The sequence below is a fragment of the Stenella coeruleoalba genome (assembly GCF_951394435.1).
Source record: "Stenella coeruleoalba genome assembly, chromosome: 8".
NCBI lineage: Eukaryota > Metazoa > Chordata > Mammalia > Artiodactyla > Delphinidae > Stenella > Stenella coeruleoalba.
This window is the reverse complement of record NC_137154.1, coordinates 10415212-10439123: the sequence shown is the minus strand read 5'-3', so window position 1 is coordinate 10439123 and position 23912 is coordinate 10415212. Positions and strand designations below refer to the sequence as shown.

At 50.9% G+C, this 23912-nt stretch overlaps 1 protein-coding gene across 1 annotated transcript; it reads right to left on the bottom strand.

Annotated features, from left to right (window-relative positions):
• Positions 1-10773: 10773 nt before the first annotated feature.
• PRPF19 (pre-mRNA processing factor 19) lies at positions 10774-21189 on the bottom strand. Its single transcript, XM_079930212.1, has 16 exons — positions 20969-21189; positions 19207-19356; positions 18948-19024; positions 17841-17982; positions 17684-17757; positions 17470-17532; positions 16546-16587; positions 16344-16418; positions 15952-16027; positions 15749-15858; positions 14171-14326; positions 13863-13932; positions 13544-13629; positions 13071-13241; positions 12819-12924; positions 10774-10922 (listed from the first exon to the last, which is right to left on the bottom strand). Exons 1-16 carry the CDS (start codon positions 20985-20987, stop codon positions 10825-10827), a joined length of 1515 nt encoding a protein of 504 aa, XP_079786338.1. The 5' UTR covers positions 20988-21189; the 3' UTR covers positions 10774-10824.
• Between the last annotated feature and the right edge of the window lie 2723 nt (positions 21190-23912).

Here is a 23912-nt window from a genome sequence, read left to right as displayed (position 1 = left end):
TTAGACACTTGCGCTTCAGAGGCAGCTCTGTCCTTCCAGAATTGCGGCCTCTATTATTGGGTAGCGTCCAATGCCTTGCAGGACTGAATTTAGGAGACTTCGCCTCTCCGCAAGGAAAGGCAGCGTTCCAGGCAGAGAAAGCAGGATGAGAAGGTAGGGGGAGGTCAACTCATGGCAGAGTCAGAGAACAGCAGTAGCTGGGAATCGGGAGCCTGGCGGGGCTGATGGCCTGTGAGGGCTTGTCACCTTCTCACAGCCACAGGAGTTCTGACTGGGCGTCCTCGAAGCATGCCACCATGCCATCATGGATGAGGGAATCCAGAGCTCCCGGGGCCGAAAGAACTAACCTTGACTTGAACAAGCTCCTCCCAGGCCCCCTCGAGCCTCCCAGCCTCCCATAGAGGACGCTGGCTACTCCTCCCCTCACCAGCCCCCCTTCCCACTCACTTGGCCCCTGGGACTGGTCCACACGGGGATGGTCGGCACAGGCTGAACGGCAGCCTGTTGGCCCTGATGCTGCCTGATGCCAGAGTGGCAGACAGGTCAGTACCAGTGCTGGCTGTGCTGCCGACCGTCTGCTCGTGTATGACACGGACCTTCATCTCTGACTTGTTGGTCTGGAAAGCTCTTTGCTGCCATGTAGAGCTTCTAGGGTGGGAAAGGTAACCCAACCTAGGCGGAATGGGCTGGGTTCAGCTGGCTGCTGGAGAATCTGGTGGGGAAGTGAAACTTGGTTTCAGATACCTCTCTGGCCTTTGGTAGGGCGTGAGTTAGAGAAGTGGCGTAAAGGGAACCACAGTGCTTGAGTCAGGCCCGTGGCCTTGACACCATGCAGGCACTCTCCAGCCCTGGCCAGCTCCATCTTTTCTGTTTTCAGGATACTGGTCGAATACAAGCCAGGCTATTTGATTATAACCCTGGCTCTGCCTCTTACTAGCTGTGTGATATTGAGTTATTGAACTCTTCTGGACCTCGGTTTCCTCATCTGTAAAATGGGAATAATACCTATCCCCATAGGGGTGTTGGATAAAATGAATTAATCGATAAGAATCCTTAGAATAGTACATAACAGCCAACATTTACTGAGTACTATTAACTACCAGAATTTCTCCTCCTCCTGCCCCAAAATTAATGCTTACCTAAATTTTTTTTTTCTTCCCCATATGAGGACAAGCTTATAGCTCAGGATGAGGAGGGGCTAGGGGAAGCAGCTGCCTTAGGCTCTTCTAGCAGAATAGAGCACTTAGGCAGGAAGATCCAGACACCTGCTATGGAAGTTAGTTAAGGAACTCCCCTTAGCTGGGACTGTTTCCCCATCTGTGACTAGGGATGACTTGTTCTGTCCAACCTCCTGGCTTGTACAGGGCCTACGGGATATACTTTTCAGGGTTAGTGTGAAATAAGTGAGGATTCTCAGCTTGGATGTTATTTGGAGGAGCCAGGCTGACAGGCTCTGAGGGGTCAGGGATTCAGTTCCATCCAGGGCCAACTCTTCTTACCATTGCCTTCATTGCACGAGCTCATTGTGAGCGTTTAAACAGCACGGAAGGGTGGTTCTGGGAACGGCATCGATGCTGTGTTTAAACCAAGCATGAGTCTATAGATGCCAACTGGAATCACATCACGTAATCAACTTTTCTCTTTAACTTTTTTTTTCATGCGAAGGTAGACATCTTGTGTCCTTACCTATTACTTGTAACAGCTGCATTCTCCTTCGTATCATGGTTGAACTATATATTTGATCTCCTTTTTTAAAAACAATGTTTTTTTATTAAAAACAATTAAAAAAATTTTTTTGACCGGGCCACATAGCTTGCAGGATCTTAGTTCCCTGACCAGGCATTGAACCTGCGCCACGGCAGTGAAAGCAGCAAATCCTATGCACTAGACCACCAGGGAACTTCCTGATCTTCGAATACAATTATGTAAGCATGTAATTCTTCGTATACCATTTTCTCAGAAGAAATTCTTAGAACTGCTGGGCTGAAAGCTACGCCCCTCTTGACCGTAGGGCTCTGGGAACGTACGGGTGCCTGTTCCCCACACTCTTGCCACCACAGGTCAGTAGCGTTCTACGGCTTTGCCTATCGGAGCATCATTGGGTCAACAGCATTGCTGATTTAACATGGACCTCTTTGATTAGACGCCAAGCATCTTTATAGCCGCTTATATCTTATAAATTGCCTCTTTGTGTCTCTTATCTATTCTCCTGAGTTTGTTTCCTTGTCTGTAAAGAGCTTTCACACGTCAAGGGGTGGATATCCTCATGTTTCAAGTTTCCCACTGAGTTGGCCATTGGTTTTTTTTTTTTTTTTTTTTTTTTTTTTTTTTGCGGTACTCGGGCCTCTCACTGCTGTGGCCTCTCCTGCCGCGGGGCAACAGGCTCCGGACGCGCAGGCTCAGCGGCCATAGCTCACTGGGCGCAGCCGCTCCGCGGCATGTGGGATCTTCCTGGACCGGGGCACGAACCCGTGTACCCCGCATCGGCAGGCAGACTCCCAACCACTGCGCCACCAGGGAAGCCCTGGCCATTGGTTTTTCTTCATGGGGTCCTTCCATCCTGCTGTTTGAAAGGATTGTGTAATGATGAATATTATTTCCGTCCTATTTTTATCTTTAAATGTAGCAAAGACCTTCCCTACCCTATATGCTCATAAAAGTATCCATTAACTTTTTGTAAAAAGTTAATGCAGGTGTTTTTCTCCTGCTGTTGCATGTATACAGGCTCATGATTTTGATAGGTAACTTCGGCAAACGCTATTTCCATTGTACATAGATTTCTGTCAACACTTCCACGTCAAAGGGTCCTGTTTACAGAAACAAATGTACAAAGTATGTGAACAATGAAGGTCCTTGCAGCACTAAGCTCCCTGTGCTTTCCCTGGAGGGAAGCAATCTAAGTTTTGACTTTCCTGGATATCAAAATCCAGTCCAAATTTGCCCAATTTAAAACTTCTTCCCTCACCTGAAACCACCTCCTGGTATAAGAAGGCAGCTGAGCCTTGAGAACAGTTGAGTCAGACTTGATGGGGATAATTAACAAACCACTTTTGCTGACTTGTGGCAGGAAGCAGAGCTGCTCGGCGCCTGTCACGTTTTCTCTCTTCCTGCCTTTTGGGGACAGGGACAGGGGCCGTGACTGCAGCTAGGGGATACTCAAGGGGGATCTCCTCCCTCTCCATCTACCCCTGGCTCCCTCATCTTTACACTGAGATCATGGCGCTTTGCCTTAAATAAAAAGGAGAATACTTCACAGCCTGTTTCTTCAACTTAAGCAAAATTCAACTCTGTAAAGTGTGACTCCATGCCCAGACATTTCTGTAAGGGTGTTTTACATAAAAGTGCCACTCTGGGGCTTCCCTGGTGGATCAGTGGTTAAGAATCCGCCTGCCAGTGCAGGGGACCCGGGTTCGAGCCCTGGTCCGGGAAGATCCCACATGCCGCGGAGCAACTAAGCCTGTGCGCCACAACTACGGAGCCTGCGCTCTACAGCCTGTGAGCCACAACTAGTGAGCCCATGCGCCACAACTACTGAAGCCCGTGCGCCTAGAGCCCGTGCTCTACAACAAGAGAGGCCACGGCAATGAGAAGCCCGCATACCACAATGAAGAGTAGCCCCCGCTCGCTGCAACTAGAGAAAGCCTGCACGCAGCAACGAAGACTGCACGCAGCAACGAAGACCCAACGCAGCTAAAATTAAATATAAATAAAATAAATTTAAAAAAGAAAAACTACACTCTGTTCCAGCAGTAGGAAGACCAGATACCCAGGTCAACTTTCAGAAGCAAACAACTAAAATCCCAGATTATTTGTGTGTGTTTTTAAAAACTTGTTTAAAACATTGCTGAGCTAATATTAAAAAAAAAAAAAAGGCATGCACAGAGGCCAAAAATAAAGCAAAAACAAAAACTCCGGGAAGTGAGCCCAGCTTCTATTCTGGGATTTCTGCAGAAGCCTGGAGGTCTTGACATTCTGCTTTGATGAGCACAGGGAACTGCAGATCAGCCCAGAGGCTGCCAGAGATGGGGAGCCTCGTGTAGGCCTCTGTCCAAGCTGGGACTCAGGGGGCTTCATCTTCAGGCCAGAGTGAAGGAGAAATAAACCACTGCATGGAAGCGGGCAGCAAGGGATCTTGCCTATCTTGACTATGGTGCTGGATGGATGAAAAAAAAAATCTACCCTGAGGATTAAGAGTACAATTCCCTCTTCTCTGGTCCAGATTCTTAGTCTAGGGCAGGCGTGAGGACTCTTGAAAGTTCAGTTTGGAGAAAACCTCAAGGGCTGAATTTAATTTAAAGTGATCCCAGGGTAAGAATTAAAGTGGTCTGGGCTCAAGCAGAAGCAAATGCAAACCCTGACTGAAAAAAGAAGACACGATTTCAGCCAAAGTCTCAAAGAATTCTCAAAGTCACAGATAAAATGAGCATTTCACAAACCCCAAATCACAAGACACCATAAAAAAGAGTGAAAAGGGGCTTCCCTGGTGGCGCAGTGGTTAAGAGTCCGCCTGCCGATGCAGGGGACACGGGTTCATGCCCCGGTCCGGGAGGATCCCACATGCCGCGGAGTGGCTGGGCCCGTGAGCCATGGCCACTGAGCCTGCGCATCCGGAGCCTGTGCTCCGCAACGGGAGAGGCCGCAACAGTGAGAGGCCCACGTACCGAAAAAAAAAAAAAAAAAGAGCGAAAAGACAAGGCTCCGACTGGGAAGATAGCTGCAACACAATAAGGGATTACTATCCAAACTATATATGCATTTTAAAATGGCCACAAATCAAAAGGAAAAAGACAACCCAAATAGGAACATAGGCAAAGGCACAAACAGGGCTTTCGCAAAAGATAAACTCAAATGGCCTGTAAGTGGATAAAAAGATGCTCAACCTTATTAGTAATCGTGGATGTGAAAATAAACTTCAAGATACTATAATATACCCCCCAGATGAGGAAAAATTTAAAAATCAGAAAATATTAAGGGTTGGCAAGGGTATGGAGACAGGTACACTCATCCATGGCTAATCAGAGTGTAAACTGGTACAACCATGTTGAAAAATAATTTGTCATTAGAAAACAGACTTGTGGTTGCCAAGAGGGAGGGAGGGTGGGGAAGGGATGGACTGGGAGTTTGGGATTAGCAGATGCAAACTATTATATACAGGATGGATAAACAACAAGGTCCTACTGTATAGCACGGGGAGCTCTATTCAATATCCTATAATAAACCATAACGGAAAAGAATATGAAAAAGAATATCTATGTATAACTGAATTACTTTGCTGTACAGCAGAAATGAACACATTGGAAATCAATACTTGAATAAAATACATTTTTAAAAAGTTTGTCATTACCTATAATATGATCTATATAATAAATCCTCTCCTAGGTTAATATCCTAGGAAAAACCCTTGTACCAGAATGTTCACAGAAACACTGTTTATAATCGCAAAAAAATTGGAAACCCATATATCCATTACCAACAATAGGACATATAAGTGCAGTGCGGGGTATTCCTGTAATGGGATTCTACAGTGAACGAGAAGTAAGGGTTAACCTGTCCAAGTTTATCCCTCTTATAAGGCTCCATGGGATCCAGCCACTGACTGCCAAGTGCCTAAGGCGCTGATCAGTTCCAAAGCTTGGACCCCAGCCCCTGAGTTATGTCAGAGGAGGGGCTGGTGCTTCTCCAACCGTGAATGCAATGCAGTGAGTCCTGCTGCCCACGAGCCACATCAAACAGCTGCAACGGCATCCTTTGGACCCTAGACCCAGGATCACGTCAAGGGAAAGAGCTGGTACAAACACCCACCCACCACAAAACATGGAGCTGGCAGGTTAGGGCCTGAAGCAAGGTTCTGCTCCATCATCCTGTTACTGTCTCCCTTCCCCTGAGGACAACAAAGGAGAAGCTGTGCTTCCCAATCGGGCAGCTCAAAAACACCTTAGCCCGATGGTGGGAATCGCCCCCCAGAGCGCCCTGCCCAGGATGAATGCGCGTGTGGGACCTGCACGTCTGTACGGCTGCCCCCCGTCTCTGGTGAGTGCTGTCCCAGCAACCTAGGGGGAGGTCTGCTTGGCCATTTGCCTTTGTTGGCACGATAGTGAAGAACTACAGCTATGTGTATCAATACAGCTAAGTCTTATGAACAATGCTGAGCAAATGAAGTCAAAGAAAGCAAGCTGAATGATTTCATTTATACAAAGTTCAAAGATAAAAAGAAAAAAAAAAAGGAAGAAGAATATATAGTGGGCTTCCCTGGTGGCGCAGCAGATGAGAGTCCGCCTGCCGATGCAGGGGACACGGGTTCGTGCCCCGGTCCGGGAAGATCCCACATGCCGCAGAGCGGCTGGGCCCGTGAGCCATGGCCGCTGAGCCTGCGCGTCCGGAGCCTGTGCTCCGCAATGGGAGAGGCCACAGCAGTGAGAGTCCCGCGTACCGCAAAAAAAAAAAAAAAAAAAAAAAAGGAAGAAAAATATATAGTGACAAAATTATAGAAGCAAAGGAATAATCAACCCCTATTTCAGGGTAGCAGTTTCCTCTGCGGGGGGGAGAAAGAGGGATGCATTCCTGGAAGGGCACACAGAGGGCCCCCAATGCTGTCTTTCTTAAGCTGAGTGGTGGATACAAGGGTGTTTATTATCCTTTAAGCTGAAAAGATATATTTTAGACACTTCTGAATGAATGTATCAAAATAAAAAACAAAAAAACTTCTAAAATGTTGGTTAAAGACCTGTTCCAAATTCTGAAAAACTTCAGATGAGATCTTAGACTTCACGCTGCTGGTTTGAAACCAGCCACCTCCCAACCTGCCTTACGACGACCTGCTGGGCGTTATTCCACCATTCCTGCCCTCCACCCTCCACGCTGCCTGTCTTCCCCTTCTGGCTCTCTCCTCCCTCCTCACTTCAGCAAGGCAGTGGGTCTGCCAGAGCCTCTCCTTCCACAAGCCACCCCTACCCTGGGTCCACCTAGTGAATTTTTACTTCTCCAAAATGTGCCTATGTCGCCTCTCCCCAGATTTACCTTTCATAACAGCTGCACCCCACCCTCTGCATTGGCACCTCTATGAGAACTCTACAGCCCCACGGTTGTATCACCTGTGTGCTCTCACCTCCCTGCCTAATCACATTCCACTTCGTGTTATCAGAGCCTTATAAACTAAGATTTATGAAGGAAGGCGGCCATGTCAGCCCTCACCTTTATAACGCAGGTGTGGAGGGTCAAGGGTCACCGGGACCCCAGCAATGTCAGTGGATGCCAGCGCAGACAGGAGCAGGGAAAAAGCACCCAGCTATGGAGTGCTTCCCATGCTCTCTGCACGCAACAGTCCTGTGCAGTAGGCAACATTAACTCAGTTTTACAGGTGCAGAAGCTGAGACACAAACACACAAGTCATAGAGAGCTGCAGCTCTGGGATTCAAACCTGGCTTCTGACTCCAGAGCCCACGCCTAACCATAGCACTACATCCTGGAACACCGTGGAGCTGCCCGCTCCTGTCTCAGCTGATGATGGAGCAGTCTCTGTAGCCAGACAGCTTAAAATCCCAGCTCTACTACTTATGGTTTCCAGTCTGTAGAATGGGGAAAACAGGGCCCAGCCGTGGTGCTGAGAGCTCGGTCCTGGGGCCAGTGTTACTGGGGAGACTAGTGTAACTACAGTGCCCCCAGGTGGCCACCTTGGTCAGTGCTCCAAGGCCAAGCAAGCTTCAACAGTGGACGGGACAAGGGTGGGTCTGGGGACTGGGTCCTCAGGCATGAACGATCCAGGAATGGATCGTCAAAGGGGTCAAGCTCATGTAGGATGCAATAAGTATTAATTACAAAACTTCATGAGCCTAATAAGGGTCCGGAATAGGTGAGCCCTTTAGAATCTACCAACTGAGCCCTACTTCCAAAAGGTTCACCTGCAAGACAGCTGAGCTGAGATCTGGGGAGACGTGGCAGGGATGACAGCTCTCCATTCCATCCTGGCTGAAAAAACGAAGTCTGTCATCCATTCCCCCCCACCCCTCCCCGCCCCCGCCTTTTGTTTCTGCGGAGAGACAGAGCCTGGGCTTCGGTCCGAGCCCCAGGTTTGAATCTGTCTGCCCCTCAGCAGCGGTGAATTGAATGCCAGCAATGAGTACATGGTCCTGCCCTCGGGAGAGTAAAACCTAGTTATGAGAGACAAATGCATAAACACCTCCAAGGTAACGTGGTTAGAACTATGCCAGAGGCACGAACCCGGATTGAGTGAGGGCACTCGCCTGGCAGGGCAGGGACCCTGGGGAGAGCAACCAGTGTAGTGGTAGAAGTAAAAGTAGCAGCAGCAGCCGTTAGAATGTGTACGGCATTCATCACGCCCATCACTGCCCTGAGCACTGCTCACACACTAACCTGCTTAAGCCTTACAACGTCCCTAATAGGTGCACTGTCCCCGTCTTCCAGATGAAGGCACTGAACAGACGGGAGTTAAATAATCTGACCGAGGCCCCTCACTACTACGCGCCAGAGCTGGGATTCAAAACCCAGAGTCTGTCCCCAGAGTCCCAGAGCCTATCTCCCACCCTGGACTGCAAAGGGACATGAAGCCCCGTGCGGGTGCAGGAAGCTGCCCATTGCTGGACAGCTAAAGGCAAGGTTGCTGCAAGCATGAGATGAGAAAATGTACGTAGGGTGTCTGGCACACAGCCCTTCTGCCCGTGAGAGTGGAAAGAGGGCAGGAGAGATGGAAGCACTTCAGAGCCTTACGATCCGCATACCAGTCCTTCTAGGGCAGTGGTCTGGAACTGACTGGGGTGGGGGTGGGACTATAGTCCCTCTGAGATATACTCTAAGCCCCGCCCCCAGTGCACATTTGCATGGATACAACACACGCTTCACACATCTGAGGGAGACCACGGTGCCCTTTCCAACCCACAGGTCCCCCAAGAACCTCTGTCCGTATGTCCCGCAGTTTCCAGTTTTCCTGGAAACGGAGGCAAACCTTAAGAATGCATCTTAGTATCTAGCCAGAAACCATTAGATGGTTTGGTGCTGTGCTGGCCCCAGGACACCCCCAGGGTCCTCAGCCACCCCCACCTTGAATGACGCTGCTCCACCACCTGCAAACAACAGCGGACAGCTCTACAGGTCCATCTTTCACTCAGCAGTTTCCCTTCTCCTTTTTGGTCCTGCTTCAGAACTACATCATGGGTCTTTTCTGAAGACCCATACTCTTTTCAAATCACAAGAAATACCCCAAATTGGCTGAGGATACATAAAATTACTATCGTCACACATCGAGCCACACCTTCAAATTGGTACTACTTAGGTTGGCAAATGTGGGAAAACTTCCAAACGCTGCCTTACCACTCCACTCTTGGAAAGTTACCTGTAAGAACTAACCTAAGTTAGCAAAAGGCTGCATACTTGAAGATGCTCACTGCACACTGTTTAAAAACAGCTAAAACTCTGGGACGTTTTCCAAAAGGCAAGTTCCATGAACACCAGGGGTTACACACACATACACAGAGGCTCTCCTTGTCAAGTATTTATGAGGAAACTGGGTCAAAAAGTTAAATGGTTTCTTTGCTGCAGGAGTCTCAAGGGTTTTACTAGCTAAGAGGCATTCTGACCCTCCTAGAAGGCCACACGGCACGGACCCAGCGAAGCACACGCAGAGGGCTCTGCTGTGTCAACATGGACTGCTATGCTTTGACCCCACCGCCACCCCAAGGGGACACCCCATTTCTTGGCTCCCCTCCCTGGCACGATCCCTTACCTACAATCACTGCCTCCCACTTTCTCACTTCTCTCTCGCCGCAACGCTCTACTGGGACCACTCTTCTTAAGGGTACTGATGAGCTCCCGGCGCCACACCCAGTGGCGCCGCACTCCGGCCACACTGGCCTCCTTCCCCTGCTCCACGCACCTTGACCATTCCATTCCAGCCTTAGGACCTCCCCTCAGTCTGCAACACTCCACCTCCCCTTTAGCTCCCGTCAATCAGGCTTCAACTTAAGTGTCATCTGCAAGAGGCCGTCCCTGACCGCCCAAAGCAGCCGCACTGACCACCCTCATTTCCCTAATTAAATAGGGCATTCGCTGACCTTTTGCTTATTTACTGTTTGCTGGCTGTCTCCCCGGGACCAGTTCTATTTCAAATCTTCGAACACCAGAGTTACAGAAACCCTTCTGATTCAAGCTAGTCTGGGACAGATGTTGTCACCTCGGACTAAACGGCTGAGGAATCCCTCCTGGCGTGCCGGCAGCCCCTCAGCCCTTCCCCCTCCCTTCCAGGTTCGCGTGGGAGCCAACCCCACGAGGCAAGTGACGTGAGACCCTATGAACACAAAGTCAAGGCCTGCAGGGACGGGAAGAGTCATTCCGGCAAGTGGCTTGTAGGCTTCTTTTTGTTTATTTCCGTTGTGCAATTGAAAAAAAAAAAAGAACGATGGGCATCCTGGTGGCCAGAGTCCTCCTTGGTGCCCCTCCCCTTGACTTTCCCTGCTAACAGACACACAGAGGAAGGTGGCTGTGTTGGTGTTTTCTTTTTTTAATGAAAACTAGATCGCTGCTTACAAAAACCTGCTGAGCCCTCGGCCCAGCCCCTTCACAGTTCCCGTGGCTCAGCCTCACCCCGACTCTGCCCCACGGCTGCTCCCAGCGGGCCCGGAGGCTGCACGGATGAGGGTGTCCATGCCACCGCGGCTCTCAGCCCGCCGCCCGGACCAGAGGGAAATGATGCGAATGTCCCGCCCCATACACCCCCCACCCCCCAGTAGTCTCTTTTCCCCTGTCCCCACCCCCCACCCCTAACGCTACCCCACTACTGAGATGAGGCCCAGCCCCTGTGAGGAGGGCCGGGGCCTACAGGCTGTAGAACTTGAGGCTCCTGTCCATGCCTGTTGAAGCAATGAACTTGGCGTGGTGCCCAAAGGCCACCCCCGTGGTCAGGCCGCTATGCTCTGTGGGGAGAGACAAGAGACAATGGTGAGGAGGCTTTTCTTCCTCGGGGTCTCAGCACTGACCCCTGATGATTCGCTCCCAACCCATCCAGTCCTCCCCCGTCAGTGTTCCTCATCCTGCGGGCCTCTGCCCGTATCGACCTCCCCGTGGCCTGTCAACCCCCGAGGCCAGGGCTCTAGTCTGACGCGCACAGCACTGAGCTCCAGGGCCTCAGTCGGCGCTGGCCCACGGCAGGCACGCAGGTTTTGTGGCTGGGCTGAGTGGTATGAGCAGCTGAGCTCTCATGAGTGGGCTGAGCAGCTACAACTCGGCTCTGCTCGGCTCGATTCAAGTCCGAGAACTGACTGGGAGCTAGGCTGGTTGGTATGTATTTAGTTCTGACTCCCTGTGTGTAACTGGAATATTCTATCAGCTGGTTCTAGCTCATGGGGTTAACTCCAGGAAACTTGGGCCCCTGGCGCAGGGCAGGGCTGGGGCAGGGGCAGAAGAGGCTCGGGCAGTTCATGGGCATCAGTGCAAATTCCTAGGATCACAGCCGGCCCACCAGCTCCCCACTACAAAGCCACCCTGTGCTTCCAGCCCTCCACTCCACCCAACTCTGCTGCAAACCAAAGCACCAGGGCTCAGTGAAGGTTAAAACTCGTGGGCCACACAGTCAGGCCTGGCCACCTCTGGGACACACACACCGAGGAGAATCTGGGGTGGGAGAAGGTGCTTGTGCCCTGCCCACAACCTGCTAATGAGGACAAGAACTTCATCAACAAAGACAACAGCAGCCGCCGTTCACCCAGCTCCTGAGGGTGCAAGAGGCACCCTGTCACCGTGCAGGCGCCTCCGCAGCACCAGCTGGCACAACCTGCAGTGTCAGAACGCCCACTGAAAGATGAAGAAACTGCAGCTCCAAAGGGCAAGTCACATACCCGAGGCCACACGACTATGAGGCTGCCAACCCTGCTATCCACTGTCTCAGCATCTCACGCTCGTCTTCTCTAGTACTTAGCACCACACTTAAGTAATCACTGGTGAAGTCACTCTACATCTGCCTTCCCAAGCTGACCAGAAATTCCGTTAGTGCAACCCTGGGCCTGCCTTATCTATTGCTCTAATCCACCGTGGACTAAGACACAATATTGAATGATACAGTAGCACGTCCTTCCTATGTGCCAGACACTGTTCTGAACACATACATCCATGTGTACTGCTATTCTGTATTTATACGTTTATACATCACGTACATTTGTATTTTATACGTTTATATATTTATATAAACTCTTCTAAACACATGTATATATATAAACTCAGCTAAACCTCACAACAACCCCACTGGGTATGTACAGTCCTCCCCTGGTATCTGAGGGGTGCTGGTTCCAGGAACTCCTGCAGACACCAAAATCCACAGACGCTCAAGCCCTTTATATAAAATGGCGTAGTATTTGCATATAGCCTACACACATTCTCCTACATACTTTAAATCATCTCTAAATAATTTATAATTCCTAACACAACATAAATTCTATGTAAATAGCTGTAAATATAAGATAAATGTTATGTTAACAGTTGCCAGTGTGTGGCCAATTCGAGTTTTGCTCTATTTTCGACCCACAGTTGGCTGAATCTGTGAAGGATCAACTGTACTATTATCATTCTCCAGAGAGGTTAAGTAACTTACCCAATGTCACACAGATTCAAGTGGTAGAGCCAGCATTTAAAGCCAAGCAGTTTGACTCTTTGAGTTCATTGTCTTAGCCATTAAACTCTATTGCCTCAGATAGTGATTAAAAGCGGCCTTGGCAAATGCAAGCTTACCCCTAGAAATTCCTAACACAGTGAGATCTTCCCACTTTCCTCTGGGCCAGGGCACCCAGAGACCTCAGCATCCCAGGGCCAGCCTCTACCTGTAAAGTGAAGAATCTCCGTCCACTGTTTGCAGATGTAGATCTGGACATCCGTGCCCCCAAGGGCCAGGTAAGTTCCACTCTGGTCAAAGATCAGTGACTTTACCTGCCAGAATCAGGAGAGAGGTCACATGAGAGCAGCAACTATGAGCAACTGGGGATAAACAGAGGCAGTTTAGAGTAATTCAGTGAATAACCAACAAATGAGGAGGAGAGGCGACCAAGAGAGCTGGGGGGAGGGAGGGGGCGCACCTCAAAGTTGTTATCCAGCTGCAACGTCTTAAAGTTCTTAAGTTTGCGCAGATCCCAGAGCTTGACAGAGGAGTCATCAGCCGCCGTAGCCAGGTAGTAGCCGTTCTCGGAGAAGGCGATGCTGGTGATGGGGCCCGAGTGGCCAGGGAAGTTGGCCACGTTGGTGCGCTCCTACAGTTGGGGGGCAGGGAGTACAATGTCACCCACTGGTCAGGGGGAGAAAATGGAGCTCATCAAAGTCCTACTTCTGAGATGTCCTCTTCCATCCTTCAGGGAGGACAACCAGCAGGAATAGCAGGGGTGGTGCCCAGCCTGGGGCCCCCAGACCACACCTACTGTCACACACACACACACACAGAGCCACTGTCCACTCTTGGGACACCCCTGGGGCCAGGTACCATAAACACTTCACCACACTGCACAGTTCCAAGAGCTCCAGCCCTGGGCCGCAGATGGAGGTCACCGCGTCCTACCTTCAAGTCCCAAATCTTGATCTGAGAGTCCATGGTTCCTGTCCCGAAAATGAGTCCGTCAGGGTGGAACTGCGCACAGGTGAGGGCTGCGGAGAGGGAGACAGCCGTGCGTCAGCGCCCCAGGGGAGACTAAGACTAAGTGCAGCCAAGGCAGGCTCCTCGCTCTTCCCACTGCTCACCGGGCTGGCGCCACGCCTGGCTCTCAGCAGGTACTGGTGGTTAAGTGTGTTTTTAGAACAAATGAGCAAATGACTAAATAAGACATTAAAATACACAAAACACAGCAAATGAAGAGCCCAGCGCTTCTGAGGCAACTTACAGCAGCCAGAGGTTTCATCGGTCACCTTGGTGAGCACACGTCCTGTCTGGATGTCAGAGAAGGCCCAGTACTGAAAACACAGAGACAACGGAGCCAGTAAGACAGTGGGTCCCCAGGTTCTGGTGGCCCCTCAGGAAGGCAAAGACTCTAGGCCGGCAGACCCTGGCAAGGCCAGCCCCTCTTGGTAGAGGGAACATTCTCCTTGGGGTTCTGCGGAACCGGCTGTGGTTTGGTAAGATGTTCCCTCCTCCCAGGATATAGGAGTTTGGGGACCAGGAGCCTCTTTGGGGCCCTGGCTGGGACCACACCTGGTCATCAGAGGAGCTCAGGAGATAGTCACCAGTGGCGTGGAGGCTGAGGCCTGTCACAGCACTCTCATGGGCCCGAACAACCTGTACACAAGAGGCGTTCGGAACAGACCAAATCCTGATAGTGGCATCTGGCGAGGCGGAAAACACCAGCTCCTAAAAGGAACGCAAGGAGACAGATGATCACAGACAGAGAAGAGATGGACCACAACCATCTTACAAAAGAGGGCTCAGGGGCTTCCCTGGTGGCGCAGTGGTTGAGAGTCTGCCTGCCGATGTAGGGCACGCGGGTTCGTGCCCCAGTCCGGGAGGATCCCACATGCCACGGAGCAGCTGGGCCCGTGAGCCATGGGCGCTGAGCCTGTGCTCCGCAACGGGAGAGGCCACGACAGTGAGAGGCCCGTGAAGAGGGCTGGGGACAGCCACAGCCCTGCCCTGCCTGGAACCACCCATCCGCCCCTACGATGCCTAAGAGGACCCCAGGGTAAATGCTATTAGAATGGGAAATTAAGCAGCCTTTGGCCAACGGCGGGAGGCCCCGCCATCTAGTGGTAAAAAGGATAACTGCACCAGAGGGAAACTTCCCACAACTCTTTTCCAGGACCAGAGAGAAATGTGGCTTAGTGCAATTGAGAAACTGAATTTTAAATTTCAGTTTACTTAAATAGTCTGGGGTGGCACAGGTCTGAACAGTACCAGGCCCGGAAGGGGCTGCAAGGGCATGTTCCAGTGCATCCCACACTTAAGGATTCCGGGGGCAAGTTAGTTCCCAGAAAAACTTACGTGGTGTCACCAACCAATTATTTTGGTTAGTTAGGATGTTAAAAACTATAAGGTAAAACCAACTACCATCTTCCATCAATGCACTTGCATGAGAGAAATAACATTAACTCACAGTAAGCAGGAAAACAGTGCTTCAATTGGAACATATCTAGTTTAATGAAAAGTTCACCATGTTATTTTTCTCTTTCTAATTTCCTTAAAGGTACAGAGAAAAGACTCTGGGAAGAGCTGATCCATCCAGCCACTTGTTCTACAGTCCCAAACTCTCCTAGACGTAAAAACTCAAATCCCATGTCATTAATCTGGTCAAACGAGCTGCTTACCCTCTAAAGCAGCAGCTCTCCGTCTGTTTTAACCCACACCCCTTGCAGCGGTTAACGTCGCGTTTCCACCCTCAGCCTGGAGGACCGCAGGAAGACAGACCCCTCTGTCCTCCTCAGATACACGAGGCAAGATCCTGCTGAGCTTTATTTCCTACAGTCTGTATTATGAACACTGTAGGGTTTTTTCCCTTTTCTAACATAAAACATTTCAATGAATACGCTTTTCAAACTACACAATTCCTTTCTCCCCCCCGGTTTGAAGGCCACACTTCAGGAGCTCTGACACAGAGCAGAGGGCAACCCCACGACCCCAAGCCCAGCCCCTAGCTGCCTGAGCTGGAGAGTCGGCACTCCTTCTCAGGCCCATGTCACTTCACCAAGGAGGCAACGGGGTGGGGGTCTGGTCCTGGGCCCCTAAACCACTGAAACAGGGCTCAGGAATGAGGGCTGAGGGTGCTAGGAGAGCCCTTACCTGGGAAGGGTGAAAGACCACGCTGGTGACTTTCTTGGTATGGCCTTTGAGAGTGGCCAGGATTTGCTCAGAACTCTTGTCGAAGACGACGACATTTTTATCTGCCCCACCTGAAGAGGACCAAAATGAGATCCAAAAATGCGTCAGGCCCACCCAAGTCCCTCTGCTGAAGAAGGTACTTTTGTCCCCAGGCCCGCTCTCACCAGTGAGGATCTTGTTGGTGTCGGAGGGGCAGAGGTCCAGGGCAAGGATCCCGGGAATGCTAGCACTGTGCAACCCCTGTGCAGAGAGAGCCACATCAAACCCAGTCACGGCCGAATCAAGGCAGGCCACAAAGCCGCCCAACTGCCCCGGCCCCGGCCCCCGGGAACATAAGTGACTCCTGTTCCTCATCCACTGCACTTGGACTTCTGCCTGGATGCAGTCAGTCCCTCATTGGCTATTGGGAAAGCCAGAGCTGGGCAGGAAGAGAAGCCTGACAACTCAGCAGCCAAGACTAGAAACGGGGCAGGGCCAGAGGCCACGCTGACCTGCCCCACCCCAGAAACAGCCTGGGAGAGCCGTGTCTCCAAGTCTGCAGGACTCCGCCACTCACCACGTGGGATGCCACCTGCCGGTATTTGCTGAGCTCTTCCGGCTTCACCAGCTCCTCAGGCACAGTCTTCCCTCTCTGAGAGAAAGAAAAAGCCCCCCAAGAAAAGAGGGAGTGAGTGCAGGACTCGGCCATCCCCCCTCCTCCTAAGGGGCCAGCCACGTCCTCCAGGCCAGCTCCCGCCCCTGACCCTGGGAGGACTCACCTTCTTCCGCTCTGTGGTTAGCACAGTGGCCTTGTCTTGAAGCTGGGGAAGAGAGAGGGGAATAGGCTCAACGTGAGACAAATTATTTTGCCAGGAAAACAACACGGCGAATGCTGTCACATCTACGCTTTCACGAGCATCGCCAGGAACTCATCACCTGCCGAGCTCTGTACTAAAGGCTTCTGCGCACGATCTCTGTTTACTTTCATTCCAACCTTATGAAGTGGGTGCTGATGACCCTATTTCACAGAGTAGGAAACTGAGCCTCAGAGAAGTGAAGTCACTTGCCCAAGGCCAGAGGCAATAAATGGCACGGTTCCCAGACCACGCCTGCACCACTAAGATGAGAGCTGAGATGCATGCTGACAACCTGAACGGCTTGGAAAAGACACACACTATCAACTCGTACTAAGGAGGATCCCCTGAGTATAACAGAGCACTGGACTTGGACTCAGGGGCCAGCTCTGCCTCTTGTGAGCTGTGCCTTTGAATCTGAACCTCACATTCTTTACAGATTCTTCATTTGTAAAATGAAAATGATCACTCCTGTTCTGTCTCCCTCAAAAAAAAAAAAAGAAAACGTGTAACAAAATGTTTTAGTCTGCAAAGAACCGTAATGAGAGCAACAAACGGTACTTAAGAGTAATAAAAATCTTTAAAATTCCCACAAGTCTATAAAGCAGGTACCATTATCCTCACTTTAGAAGGCAAATTAGACACAGGACTGGTTAAGTCAGCCCAAGGTCATAAAGCTTATAACTGGTGATATCAAAACACAAAGCCAGGCAGCCTGGTCGGAGTCTGTGCTCTGTACCACTCGACTTCATCTCCAAATGGATGGGATTTTTATTCGTATTGGACTCCAGGCAGATAGTGAAAAGGGAGGACCCATCAGCCTTCCCACCAAGTGAGAGCACGACATACCTTCTGAATAATCTCGGGAGTCATTCCCACCAGCTCGCCCAAATCCATCGGCTCGCCTGCACCCTGAAGAGCAGAAAGGTGAAGGTGAGAGGAGCACAGAAATGCCAGAGAGCCTTGCAGAGGAGGGCTGTGTGAGCCACCGTGCGCGCGTGCGCATACACACACACATACACACGTGTGCGCGGGCTGCTGGCGAGGCTGGGGGGACACTCACCACAACACTAGGCTGGGAGCTCGGCACAGCCTGGGGCACGATGAGACCAGCCTGCGGTTTCAGGGTAGCCAGAGCTGGGAGAGAAGACAATGTCAGAAACAGGCTATTATAAAACAGGCCCAGCCCAGAGTGGGGCATGGCAGGCGAGAGGCTCTACCTTCTCGGGCAGCAGTGACTTCCTTGGTGAGACGGGCGATGACACGGCAGGCGGCATCGTGCTGGTACAGAGCGTGGGACAGCTCTTGGCGGGTGGTCTGCAGCTGCTGGCGCAGGGTGAAGCTGTGGAGCATGACTGCGTCCTGGGAGAGGGAGATGCCACTGAGGGGGTGGGGGAGGCGCAAGGAGCACCCAGCAGAAGAGTCAGCCCTTGATAAGAAGACTAGACCAGTACCGGTGACCCGAGCAAGATCTGAGTAACTCTGAACGCTTTGGGAGATGCCCCCGAGCTCCTACGCACGCCAAACCCTGGGCACACAGACAGGAGTGGGAGCCAGTTCTTTCCCATCCCCATCTTCTCTAATTTACCGGCACATCTCAGATGTCGTGCCGTCACCTTGTCAAAGGGAATAAAAATGCTACAGCTGCTATTTATTGATTGCCCTCACTGCGTCAGGCACTGCGCCAGACGATCCTCAAGATGTAGTCGTTCATTCACACTTTAGAGCACCTACTATGTACCTGGCGCTGCTCTCAGTGCTGGGGCTCTATTGATGAGTAAAATAAGCCCCTGACATCATGAAGTTTATACTCTAATCTTATTCTAATTCTCCCCAAACCCTGAGAGAGAGGCACTAATCCATGTCATACGGTCAGGAAAAGCAGGACCTGGATACGAGCAACTTGCCCAGGGACAAGGCAAGTGGGCAAGGAACAAAGCGTGGAGCCCAGATCTGTGTGAGGTCAAGAAGCAGGCTCCTCTTCTGCTCTCACCCTCCCCTCAAAAGAGAAAGTAATGCTCCATCCCTCCCACCCCCACGTCCTAATCCAGTGATCCCTTCTTCTTTTTTTTTTTTTTTTGTGGTACGCAGGCCTCTCACTGTTGTGGCCTCTCCCGTTGCGGAGCACAGGCTCCAGATGCGCAGGCTCAGCGGTCATGGCTCACGGGCCCAGCCGCTCCGCACCACGTGGGATCTTCCCGGACCGGGGCACGAACCCGTGTCGCCTGCATTGGCAGGCGGCCTCTCGAGCACTGCGCCACCAGGGAAGCCCCAGTGATCCCTTCTTTTCAAGTGGGTAAGATACCAGTTCTCTTCCAGGGCCTTACCCATTCGTCCTGCAAGGCTTTCAGAATGGCTGGGATGCTGGTGGCTGAGGGAGGCTTGGGCCGGATTGGGTGAGCAACTGCCAAGAGAGGGAAGGTGGATGTGAAAACCCACAGCCCAGGGCACTCTGCCCCTCCCCCGCTCTTCCCCTTCAGCCTGCACTAACCGACCACCGTCCCCTCCCTGAGTGCGTGGGCACCCCCTCCCACCCTCCCAGGCCCTGGGCTAGGACGGCCCTGGACTGAGGCGGCCAGCAGGCACCTTTGATATCGATGAGCTGCTCCTCGGACAGAGGCTGGTTGTTGATGGGATCCGTGCCATTCTCTGCAATATACTTCTCAATGAGCCGCCGCTCGTAGACGTGATTAGAGACAGGGGACACACACGGGTGCTCTGGTACTTCATTGGAGACTGCGGAGAAAAGGCAGGCAGTGAGCCTGGGGTGGTGAAAGGGCCACAGGGATGCTCCACCTACTGCTGGCCGCCACAAGACCACACGTCCCTACACTCAGCTAACAGCAATTGAGACGTGACACCGAGCCAGTTTCGGACGGTACCCAGAACATCTTCCAGCCACCTAACTAGCTTCTCCATCAGTCTCCTGACAGGCAGATAGTCAATAAATAATTATTACAGGACTACTAAAGCCAGGCACCTAGAGAGCAGTCAGTAGTCCCCACCCATCTCATTTTTGAACAAAGATGCTTAGGCACCCATTATACCGCAGGACAGAGAGATACACACAAAGCCATTCAAGTCTCAAACTAGAGCCTAGATGGATTCTCAAACAAAGAAATTACAAAGCGATGTACCAAGTGCTATGATAACGAAAAGCATTTACACAGTGTTTACTAGGTGCCAAGGGCGACTGTAAACATTCTCCACTGCTTAACTCATCCTCACAACAACCCCCGACAGAGCTATCATTTACACCCCTCGAGGACAGGGATTATAGCTGGTCTCTGCCTTCCAGAACAATGCAGATGCCCAGCGGGCACTCAGTAAACATCTAACGATGAGCAAATGACAGGAAGGACGGAGCTGGGAAAAACAGAAAAGAGCTTTCTCAAGGTTCAAACAATGAATGTGAAAATACTTTGCACACCGTCATTTCTTTAAGGCGTAAGGTTCCTTTTTCTAGTCACATTTCCTTTCGCTCCGTCTTCCCTTTGTATTGGATTTACGGAGAGGTTCTGAGAAGAGTAAAGGGCTTGAGAGTTAGGAAGCCAAGAGAGAGAAAAATGAGAATCTAATACCCGGATGAACAATGAGAATGCAAAACCTCTGCACGCCTCAATAAAACACCTAAAGGAAAGACAGGACAAGGTATGTGAAAAGAGCATGGATTCAGGGTCAGAGAACCTGGCTCCATCATGCAGCTCTGCCACTTACTAGCTGTACTGTTTTACAAAAGCCACATTCTCCTTGAGCCTTACATCCTTATCTGTAAAACCAGATGTTTATTTCTGCTCTGGAGAATTCTTATGAGGATATAACGAGATCACAGTCTTGCAAGCGCGCTGTAAACCAACAGAGACCTGGCTTCCAGCCCTGTCACTGCCTCTAACCTACTGTGCGACTTCTGCAAATTGCAGAAGTTCTGCCTACCCAAGCGAGGCGCCTCAGACAACATCCAGTGCCAAGGCCTTCATTTTGCAGATGGGGAAACTGAGGCCCGCATCCCTGCGCCAGCGGAGGCGGATCCTGCACAAGCCCTAGGGTTTCCTGTTTCCCCTGCACCTGCTCCCCTCTATCCAGGCCTCAGTTCCACTGCGCAAACGAGATGGGTGGCCTCAGTGCTGCCTGCGACAATACGCTTGAGGCGTTATGTAAACTGTGAAGCGCAGCGCAAAAGCACCTCACACTTAAGGAGGAGGACCCTCGGGCTGACAGGCCGCCGCCCTGCCTCCCGGGAGCCCTATTTTCACCTCCGCCCCAACCCCGGCGTCGCAGCGGCCCGCATATCCTCCCGCTCGGCTCTCCGGCCTCCTGCGACCCGAGATCGGCCGCAGCCAATACTCACTAGAGCAGATCAGGGACATGGCGCCGTCGCTGCGTTCCGAGGCTCCTCACACCGGGCTCCGGGATCAGCTTCCGAGCCTCCGCGGGCCACTTCCGGTTCCCCGCTGCTTCCGGCACGCTCCGCTAAGAGCGGGGAGCAGCCCCGCCGAGCGACGCTCGCTTAGGGCTTCACGTGGGACCGCGACCAGTCGCGCGCCTCAGCCTCGGGCACTTAACGGAAGCTGCCCTTTCCCAGAATGCAATCGGGCAGGAAAGGGCGCGCCAGGAACTACTCGGCTATTTCCGGGCCCTCTCGGCTCGTTCCGTAAAGCGCTCCCAGGGGCTAGGAAAGGAGACCGAAACTACATTTCCCATGATGCAGTGGGACTTTAAAGCCAATCAATTCAGCGACACCCTTTTGAGACCGGAGCTGGCGGGGACCGTGAGACCGTAGTCTTGCAAAATTTGGTGTATGCGAGAATCTCTTAACGAACTTCTTAAAATGTATCTTCCTGGGGTCTACTTTAGAGAGTATGCGTTGTCAGTGCGTGCCCCACGTGATTCTCGGGCAAGTGTTTCTCGGAATACGCTTTGAAAGACCCAGTGAAGTAGGCGCAGGTGCAGATGGGTAGAGAAACTAACACTGGCCAAGAAACTGTTCTGGTCTTGCCTCTACTACCAATTTGCTGTGTGATTTTGGGCAAGTCCTCACCTTCTGCTCATCCACACTGGCCTTTTAAGTCCTCAAACTTACCCACTCTGGCTGGTTCCAGTTATGTTTGCCCAGAACACTTTCCTCAACTCCCTCTCTTCTTTCCCTCCCCTCCCATCCGCTCCAAAGTAAACTCAAATCACACCTTAAATGGTACTTCCTCTGGAGCGTCTTTCTTGACCCCTGACTGAATTTTAGTCACGGTGCCCTGTCATTCTCCCCTGAGCCACTCTGGATAACTATAATCATTTAATTATTTAATTATGTACAAGTATCTGTTTGCTGTCTGGGTTCTCCGCTAGGCCATAAAGTCCGTGATGGCAGAAACCATGATTGTTCCGGTCGCTGTTGTTTCTCAGAGTCTAACACGGTGCCCAACACAGAGCAGGAACGTCATAACTATTGTTGGTTGAATAACAGGCTGCGTGACAGGCCAGGCATCGTAAGTACTTGGATGTGGTAGGAAATAAAATGGATCCGTTTAGAGGGGACCTTGAACCTGAGGTGGTTAGACTTGATTGGGTTCACAGCCGGACAGCAGATCAGCTATGGAGTGATAACCACATTTCCAGAAGATTCCTCTGGAAGACATTAACTGGATGGGTTGGAGGGGGAGAGAGAAAGACTCAATAATTCATTTGTTGGACAAATCTATTGAGTATCCACTATGTGCTAGTCAGGCTCTGTACTTGATACTGGGGATAGCACTCTGAGCAAAACCAGAGGTGTCCCTGTGCTGGGGAGCTTATGGCTGTGACAGAAGATGGAGGAAATGGGGAGTCATTTCAAAGCTTCTGAGTTTCAAAACAAGCCCCTCAGGGAATAGAAAGGATTCGGGGCAATTGATTTTGGAGTAACTATTACAGGTGAGAACATGATCTCAGGTTCCTCCCCACTGCCCCCAGTCTCAATCTCCCCACAAAGGAGATAAAGATTACCTAAGGCTGGGAAGGAAAGAGGTGGGGGAATGGGCTGTATGCATAGCTGTCAGTGGGTTCTTGAGACTGGAACTCTATGCCCTGCTCCCCCAGGCCAAGGCTGCTGCTCCTTGGGAAGCAAAGGCACACATTGGTCAATAACTCAGAAGCTCCATTTCCCAGGAAGATTTAGTTGCAACCTGTGTGGACAACTGACAGAGGATTAACCAGGACAATGCAGCTCAAACAACTAAGAGGATTAGGTGAATTCTTCCCCTCCACGCTTTGGCCCTATGTTAATTTTCCAAAAGGTGTGTACAACCTGTAAAACAAGGGTGGGAAGAACCCTGAACTGTCTAAGAGTGTTCCTACCACTCAGATGGAAAAGAGAGTTGAAAAGAAATTAACTTGTCATAAGAAAAAAAAAAAGTTATATTTCCTGCACAGGAAAATCCAAGTGACATGAGATTGGTAGTCCTACAAATCAAAAACGATCTCACAAGCAAATGTGAAGTTGCAACTGTGAGAAAGGCTGGAAGGTGTTGCCCAGGATGCTACCAGAGCCTGTTCTGGAAGAAAGAGACCCTTAGCCAAGGCAGGAAGTGATGAAGGTCCAGAGGAAGATGGATGTGTCTGAGAAACATCTGAAGGAAAGAAACAATCTGACATGGGGACAGACTGATTGCTACTCATGTGTAGTCTGTGTGCAACAAAGAATGTCACTTATCATCCAGTCCTATAAGGATTAAATCATTAGCCACTATAATCGCAGCCCTACAGTTCACCCTGAAAAGAATTCAGGACAAAGAACAGGATGAGGCACGCTGTGCTTTGGAAAAATGCACAAAACAGGCCCTTAGATGTAACAGGAGAATTTTTATGACCCCAATTCTTGCATCTTCCTATACTTTAGAAAAGCACTAAAATCATGAAGTGAAACGGACATCCCTGGTGGTCCAGTGGTTAAGACTCCACGCTCCCAATGCAGGGGGCCTGGGTTCAATCCCTGGTCGGGGAACTAGATCCCGCAGGCCGCAACTAAAGATCCCGCATGCCACAACAAAGATCCTGCACACGGCATCCCCTGTGCTGCAACTAAGACCCAGTGCAGCCTAATTAATTAATTAATTAATTAAAATGAAATCCCAAACATTAAAAAAAAAAATCATGAACAGAGATACCTGTTCCTTGTGACTAGCAGTAACCTTCTACTGAGATGTTGGATTGTACATACTCCTTGGCCAAAATCACACATATACTGGCCTCTCTTCCTACCCCTTTGGAGCAGTTCCTCAGAGCTATTGGAGAGGCTGTCTCCCGGGCTCTAGTCCTCAGTA